Source organism: Heptranchias perlo, unplaced genomic scaffold (assembly GCF_035084215.1).
Source record: "Heptranchias perlo isolate sHepPer1 unplaced genomic scaffold, sHepPer1.hap1 HAP1_SCAFFOLD_44, whole genome shotgun sequence".
Classification (NCBI taxonomy): domain Eukaryota; kingdom Metazoa; phylum Chordata; class Chondrichthyes; order Hexanchiformes; family Hexanchidae; genus Heptranchias; species Heptranchias perlo.
In genome coordinates, this window is record NW_027139453.1 from 8,243,910 (window position 1) to 8,252,466 (window position 8,557).

Consider the following 8,557-nt stretch of genomic DNA (forward strand, 5'->3'; position numbering starts at 1 on the left):
CCAAATCAGGCATTCAAATACCCAATGAATTCCAGTCCAGACAGCTCGCCAGTTACGTTGGGTTTGTGGGATAGTCGTTGATCTTTACCTTTAGTACAAGTTCGGGGGATAGTAAATACTGTGACCTATGGTTAATATATTTTCTTCATCAATTCAATGATAAAACCCATCTTATACCCAGTCCTGTTCATAATCTTGCATTCCCACACTTACTCCAGATTACCTGGATTTATGCCCATAACATTTCGCATCTGTTCCTATCAACTGTTAGTGAATAATATCTGTCATACACGAGGCCCTGACCTCGTCCTGTATGTGACCTCCTACAACTACAGCAGAATTAATTGGAGTGTGTGTGTTTTACATAAGGAAATGCTCATTTGCGCTTTCTGAGAAAGAGCGACTTGTATTTACACGGCGCCTTTCACGACCGCAGGTCGTTCGAAAGCGCTTTACCGCCAATGAAGTACTTTTGAAGTGTAGTCATTGCGATACTAATGTTGGAAACGCGGCAGCTAATTTGTGCACAACAAGGTACCACAGACAGCAACGTGACAATGATCATGTTTTTTAGTGATGTTGGTTGAGTGATCAATATTGTCCAGGACTCTCCCCTGTTCTTCTTCGTGATAGCGCGGTGGGATCAATCCAGTCCACCTGAGAGGTTGAGCATCTCATTCAAAAGACAGCACCTATTGACAGAGCAGCACTCCCTCAGTTCTGCCCCTCCGACAGTGCAGCGCTCCCTCAGTACTGACCCTCCGACAGTGTGTCGGGGACTATCGGATCGGTTGGAACATGAACCAGGATTGAATTCTGACGCTGGAAATTCTTCGATTCTTCTCAGCATTTAATGAATTTAACAATTAAAGTAACGGGATATTTCACCACATTCTTCAACTGCTCTCTGAATTTAGTCTGGGTCACTGCATAAATACAAGTGTTTGTGCAGCAACTCAGGAGTTGGAGCATGAATCCAATTTCTAGTACAAAAAGAGCTGGTTGGAAAGACATATAACCAAGATACCAGATTCGCTGCGCTATCGAACACATCATAAACAGCGCCCATAACAGGATGAAATTCCCCGAGATAACGAACAGTAAAATGATGGATTTCCTTCGGCTCACCATCTCTCGGTCTCTGGTACTCTCCCCACTATCGTGACCCCGGAGTCTCCTGCGGGCTCTGCTGGCCACTAAAATGTATCTGACGGTGAAAGCATTGAGCAGCAGAATCAGAACAAATGGGACACACGGAGTGAGGATATAATGAAGGAGTTCGATTGCTGTCCATAATCCTGAAATCTTAACAAGGACGCTCACATAACAAAACCATGGGTTATTATACATCGTGTACCAAGGTTGATACATAAAGTACCAGAAAATGTTATTTAAACAGTTCAGCACAGTCACTGTTCCAAGAATCACAGCCGCCGTTTTCTCGGTGCAATATTTAGTTTTTAGCTTATGGCAGCAAATGGCCACAAATCGATCAAAGGTGAAACTAACTGTGAACCAGACAGAACAGTCTGTGGCTGCGTACAGCAGGACGGCGTGAATATTACACACGGGAATGGATCGCACAATGCGTATTTGATGAGCAATCGGAATCTGCCTCAATATCAGATCTGTGATAACGACCAGTAGATCCGCCGCTGCCATGGCTACCAGATAGCGAGTGACACATTTGGAGAGTCCGCACGTTCCTTGACACAGAATCTTGATCGTCAATAAGTTAACTGGTAAGAAGAGAAATAAACAGACACATTAACAGAGCAGGATGAGAACGAAATCAGAGGTTTGATTGAGTTGGGGTGAAATTTCCAGACTTGTTATTGCTTCCAATGATGGAATTGAATAACTTTCATTGTGAACGGGCTTTCAGCTGGAGACCGGGATTACAATGAAAACTAGAACTAACTGATCAGTAATAAATTATAAAACGAATCGGGGAGTGGGAATAAATCATGGAAACATAACACTAGGTGTAAAATAAACCGTTAATTAAACCGGACATTGATTGAACTTCAACTCAAATCTGAAACTTCAAGTCCACTGAACGTAAAATATTTATTGAGAAACATTTAAAAACTCTTTCCAATCACAGAATCTCAATCGACTTAGAAACAATCTTCACTTTAAATAATCTAATGATATGACCAATCATGTTTTGAGAAGGGTCCACGTCCGAACTGGTGACTTCTCTCTTCTCTCTGCAGATACTCGGGGTATTTATAACGACAGGTGCTGGTGTATAATGTACAATGTGGATACAGCCGCCCTTGATACACTCGGAGTCAATGGGTGGGAGACCGGCCGTGTTGTATCATGCACAATGTAGGATCGGCCGCACTTTGTACACCTCGAGTCAATGGATGGGAGACCGGCCGTGTTGTATAATGTGCAATGTGGAATCGGCCGCCCTTTGTACACTCCGAGTCAATGGGTGGGAGACCGGCCGTAGTGTACAATGTTTAATATGCAATCGGCCGCACTTTATACACCCGAGATCAATGGATGGGAAACAGGCAGTGGTGTATAATGTGAATAGAAACAGAAATATAGAAAATAGGAGCAAGAGTTGGCCATTCGGCCCTTCGGGCCTGCTTCATCATTCAAAATGATCATGGCTGATCGTCTAACTCAGTACCCTGTTCCCGCTTTTTCCACATATCCCTTGATCCCTTTAGCATTAAGAAATATATCTATCTCCTTCTTGAAGACATGTAATGACTTGGCCTCCACTGCCTTCCGTGGTGGAGAATTGCACAGGTTCGCCCCTTCTCTGTTCTAAATGGCATACACCGTATCCCGTGACTGTGACCCCTGGTTCTGGACTCCCCAGCCATCGGGAACATCCTCCCTGCATCTAGTCTGTCTAGTCATGTTAGAATTTTATATATTTCGATGAGATCACCTCTCATTCTTCTAAACTCAAGTGAATATAGGCCTAGTCGACCAAACCTCTCCTCATACGTCAGTCCTGCCATCCCAGGAATCAGTTTGGTAAACCTTCGTTCCACTCCCTCCATGGCAAGGATATCCTTCCTCAGATAAGGAGACCAAAACTGCACACAATATTCCAGATGTAGTCTCACCAAGGCCCTGTGGAACTGCAGTAAGACATTCCTGCTCCTGTACTCAAATCCTCTTGCAATGAAGACCAACATACCTTTCGCCTTCCTAACTGCTTGCTGCACCTGAATGCTCGCTTTTAGCGACTGGTGTACAAGGACACCCAGGTCTCATTGCACCGCACCTTTTCCCAATCTATCACCGTTCAGATAATCAGCCGCCTTTCTGTTTTTGCAACAAAATTGGATAAGCTCACATTAATCCACATTATGCTGCATCTGCCATGTTCTTGCCCAATCACCCAACTTGTCTAAATCACACTGGAGCCTCTTTGAATCTTCCTCACAGTTCACATTCCACCCTAGCTGTTTGTCGTCTGCAAACTTGGAAATGTTACAATTAGTACCCTCATCCAAGTCATTGATATATGTTGTGAATAGCTGGGGCCCAAGCACTGATCCCTGCGGTACCCCACTAGAATCTGCCTGCCAACCGGAAAAAGACCCGTTCATTCCTACTTTCTGTTGTATAGAATCAGCCGCACTTTAGACAACCCGAGTCAATGGATGGCAAACCGGCCGTGGTGTATAATGTGCAATGTGGAATCGGCCGCCGCTTAAACACCGAGTCAATGGGTGGGAAACCGGCTGTGGTTTATAATGTGCAATGTGGCATCGGCCGCCCTTTATCCACCCTGAGTCAATGGGTGGGTAAACGGCCGTGGTGTACAATATACAATGTGGAATCGGCCGCCCTTTATACATCCAGAGTCACTGGTTGGGAGACCGGCCGTGGCGTATAATATACAATGTGGAATCGGCCGCCTTTTATCCACTCCGAGTCAATGAGTGGGAAACCGGCCGTGGCGTACAATATACAAAGTGGAATCGGCCGCCCTTTATCCACTCCGAGTCAATGAGTGGGAAACCGGCTGTGGTGTATAATGTACAATGTGGAATCGGCCGCCCTTTGCACAATCCAAGTCAATAGATGGGAGACCTGCCATGGTGCATAATGAGCAACGTGGAATCGGCCGTCCTTTCGACATCCGGAGTCAATGGGTGGGAAACAGGCCGTGGTTTATAATATACAATGTGGAATCGGCCGCCCTTTGGACACCCCGAATCAATGGGGAGAGACAGGCCGTGGTGTATAATGAGCGCTAATTCCAATCGCCCTTTTTAGAACATCGCAAAAGATTCACATTATAATCAGCTGTGTGAATGCAGATTTCGTTCTTTGTATTTGATAATAAGATGGATATAATTTACCACTTTCGGGTTTAACAAAGTATCTGAACCCGACTCGATCAGTTCTAATCTGTAGTCCTTTAACAGTCGGTGAGATTTGATTCATTATCTGAACCCGACTAGATCAGTTCTAATCTGGAGCCCTGTAACACTTGGTGAAATTTGAATTAGTGATTGAACGCGACTGGATCACATCTAACCTGGGGCCCTGTAACTGTTCGTGAGATATGATTAAGTATCTGAACCCGACTAGATCAGTTCTAACCTGAATTCCTCGTACTGTTGGTGAGGTTTGTTTAAGTACCTGGACCCGACTAGAGCAGTTCTAATCTGGAGTCCTGTCACTCTTGGTGAGATTTGATTCAGTGTCTGAACCCGACGAGATCAGTTCAAACCTGGAGTCCTGTTACTGTTGGTGAGATTTGATAAAGTACCTGTACCAGACTTGACCAGTTCTAATCTGGAGTCTTGTAACTGTTGGTGAGATTTGATTAATTATCTGAACCCGATTGGATCAGTTCGAATCTCGAGTCCTGTAACTGTTGGTGAGATTTCAGTAAGTATCTGAACCCGATTGGATCAGTTCTCATCTCGATTCGAGTAACTATTGCTGAGATTTGATTAAGTGTCCGAACCCGACTCGATCAGTTCTAAACTGAAGTGTTGTAACTTTTGTTGACATTTGATTCAGTATCTGAACCCGACTAGATAAATTCTAATCTGGAGCTCTGTAAATATTGGTGGGATTTCATTAGTTGCCTTAACTCGACAAGATCAGTCCTATTCTGAAGCCCTGTAAATGTTGGTGAGATTTGATTAATTATCTGAACCCGACTAGATCAGTTCTAATCTGGAGTCCAGTAACTGTTCCTGAGATTTCATTTAGTATGTGAACCCGACTAGATCAGCTCTAATCTGATGTCGCGTAACTATTGGTGAGATTTGTTCAATTGTCTGAACCCAACTAGATCAGTTCACACCTGGAGTCCTGTAATCGTTGGTGCGATTCGATTAAGTATCTGAACCGGACTATATCAGTTCTAATCTGGAGTCCAGTAACTGTTCCTGAGATTTCATTTAGGATGTGAACCCGACTCGATCAGTTCCAATCTGGTGTCGTGTAACTATTGGTGAGATTTGTTCAATTGTCTGAACCCAACTAGATCAGTTCACACCTGGAGTCCTGTAATCGTTGGTGCGATTCGATTAAGTATCTGAACCGGACTATATCAGTTCTCATCTGGAGTCCTGTAACTGTTGGTGAAATTTGATTCAGCATCTTAATCCGACTAAATAAATTTTTAGCTGGAGTCCTGTAACTGTTGTTGTTATTTGATTAAGTGTTTAAACCCGAATCGATAAACTCCAATCTGGAATCGTGTAACAGTTGGTGAGATTTGATTAAGTATCTGAACCGGACTAGATAAGTTCCAAACTGGAGTCATGTTACTGTTGGTAAGATTTGATGAAGTGTCTGAACCCGACGATGTCAGTTCTAATCTGGATTCCAGTAACTGTTGGTGAGATTTGATGAAGTATCTGAAATCGACAAGACCATTTCTAATCTGGAGCTCATTAAATGTTGGTGGGATTTGATTAATTGCCTGAACCTGACAAGATCAGTTCTAATATGGAGACCTGTAACCTTTGCTGAGATTTCATTAAGTGCCGAATCCCGACAAGACCAGTTCTAACCTGGAGTCCTGTAACTGTTGGTGAGATTTGATTAAGTATCAGAACCCGAATAGATCAGTTCTAATCTGGAGTCCTGTAACTGTTGGTGAGATTTGATAAAGTATCTGAAATCGACAAGACCATTTCTAATCTGGAGCTTATTAAATGTTGGTGGGATTTGATTAATTGCCTGAACCTGACAAGATCAGTTCTAACATGGAGACCTGTAACCTTTGCTGAGATTTCATTAAGTGCCGAATCCCGACAAGACCAGTTCTAACCTGGAGTCCTGTAATTGTTGGTGAGATTTGATTAAGTATCAGAACCCGAATAGATCAGTTCTAATATTGGATTCCTGTAACTGTTGGTGAGATTTGATTACATTTCTGAACCCGACTAGATCAGTTCTAAACTGGAGCCCAGTAACTGTTGGTGAGACTTGATTAAGTATCTAAACCCGACTAGATCAGGTCTAACCTGGTGTCTTGAAACTGTCGTTGAGATTTGATAAGTGCCTGAAGCCGACTAGATCATTTCAAACCTGGCGTCCAGTAACTGTTGGCGAGATTAGATTAAGTTTCTGAACCCGACTAGAACAGTTCTAATCTGTATTCCAGTAATTGCTGGTGAGATTTGATTCAGTATCTGAACCCGACCAGATAAATTCTAATCTGGAGCTCTGTAAATATTGGTGGGATTGCATTAATTGCCGTAACTCGACAAGATCAGTCCTAATCTGAAGCCCTGTAAATGTTGGTGAGATTTGATTAAGCATCTTAACCCGACTAAATAATTTTAATCTGGAGTCCTGTAACTGTTGGTGTGATTTGATTCAGCATTTAAACCCGAATCGATAAACTCTAATCTGGAATCGTGTAACAGTTGGTGAGATTTGATTAAGTATCTGAACCGGACGAGATCAGTTCCAATCTGGAGCCATGTTACTGTTGCTAAGATTTGATTAAGTGTCTGAACCCGACTCGATCAGTTCTAATCTGGAGTCCTGTAACTGTCGGTGAGATTTGACAAGTGTCTGAAGCCGACTCGATCTGTTCTAATCTGGAGTCCAGTAACTGTTGGTGGGATTTGATTAAGTCACCGAAACCGAAGAGAACAGTTCAAACCTGTAGTCCTGTAACTGTCGGTAAGATTTGATTAAATGTCTGAACCCGACCCGATCATTTCTAATCAGGAGCTCTATAACTGTTGGTGAGATTTGATTAACCATCTGAACCAGACTAAATAAGTTCAAACCTGGAGACCTGTAACTGTTGGTGTGATTTGATTAAGGGTTTAAACCCGAATCGTATGTTCTCATCTGGATTCGTGCAACTCTTGGTGAGATTTGATTAAGTATCTGGACCCGACTAGATCAGCACTAATCTCGATTTGTACAACTATTGGTGGGATTTGATGAAGTGTCCGAACCCGACTAGATCAGTTCTTATATGGAGCTCGATAATTGATGGTGAGATTTGACCAAGTTTCTGAACCAGACGAGATAAGTTCGAACCGAGAAACCAGTAACTGCAGGTGAGATTTGATTGAGTATCTGAACCCGACTACATTAGTTCTAATCTGGAGTCCGATAAAAGTCGCTGCGATTTGATTAAGAATCTGATCCCGACTAGATCAGTTCTAATCTGGAGTCATGTAATTGTTGTTGAGATTTAATTACGTGTCTGAACCCGACCAGATCAGTTCTAATCTGGACTCCTGTAACTGTTCATAATGTTTCATTATGTGCCTGAACCAGACTAGATCAGTTCTAATCTAGAGTCCTATAACTGTTGATGAAATTTAATTAACTGCCTGAAGCCGACTAGATTAACACTAACAATAAAAACGGAAAATACAGGAAGTACTCAGCAAGTCACACTGAAAATACAGTCACACAGTTAAACAAGATTTGCAACATGAATAGCAGGAGGTAGTTCCTTACCCGGGATCCCGACAGCAGCCATGATCGGGTAGTATATCTTCTGTACGGCATGAACGGCCGCAAGAATCTGAAACTCAAGGAACATTCTTCCCCTCTCCAAAAAGCCGCTGCTCCCTGCTTTTGCTGAGGATGATGCTCTGACTGATGCCATTGATTAACACCTTGAGATAAATCCCTGATTTATAGCAGAGGGAAACCCTCCAGTTACTCAATTAGGAACAGTGGAGACTGACATTAATTACAGTCACTGAACAAACACATTCAGTTAACCCGTTTTAAACTCAGCACTTTTTATATAACTAAATATAATTGTACAGATGAACTGCCCCAGCACGATATATTAATGTTAATAACAATGGGGAAGGACAAACAATGTGAAACCCACATTCTGATTGCACTGATTGTCACTTTGATTTCTTCGACCTTGCTATCTCCCGTGGCTCCTCTACTTCCATTTTCCCGGTCACATACATGGACATATCAGACCAATAACCTGCATCCCTCACCACCCACATCTCCAGTTCCATTCTAAGCTCACTTCCGACTGTGTCCGCCGCTGAAAAAAGTATTCTCTCGCCAAGTCATTTAGAGCGAAACTTTAAAACTACCAAATTAC

At 42.9% G+C, this 8,557-nt stretch overlaps 1 protein-coding gene across 1 annotated transcript; it reads right to left on the reverse strand.

The window, feature by feature from the left end:
- Positions 1 to 843: 843 nt before the first annotated feature.
- Positions 844 to 8,092, reverse strand: LOC137312919 (probable G-protein coupled receptor 139). The gene is made up of 2 exons (XM_067979293.1): positions 7,942 to 8,092; positions 844 to 1,739 (listed from the first exon to the last, which is right to left on the reverse strand). Exons 1-2 carry the CDS (start codon positions 8,090 to 8,092, stop codon positions 844 to 846), a joined length of 1,047 nt encoding a protein of 348 aa, XP_067835394.1.
- Positions 8,093 to 8,557: the final 465 nt, after the last annotated feature.

What these genes read in the sequence shown, in the direction of transcription:
- LOC137312919 (XM_067979293.1), bottom strand. Translation starts at nt 8,092, where the DNA reads ATGGCATCAGTCAGAGCATCATCCTCAGCAAAAGCAGGGAGCAGCGGC. An exon ending in GGCTGCTGTCGGGATCCCGG is followed by an intron (nt 1,740 to 7,941) that starts GTAAGGAACTAC and finishes TCTTCTTACCAG; the next exon opens with TTAACTTATTGACGATCAAG.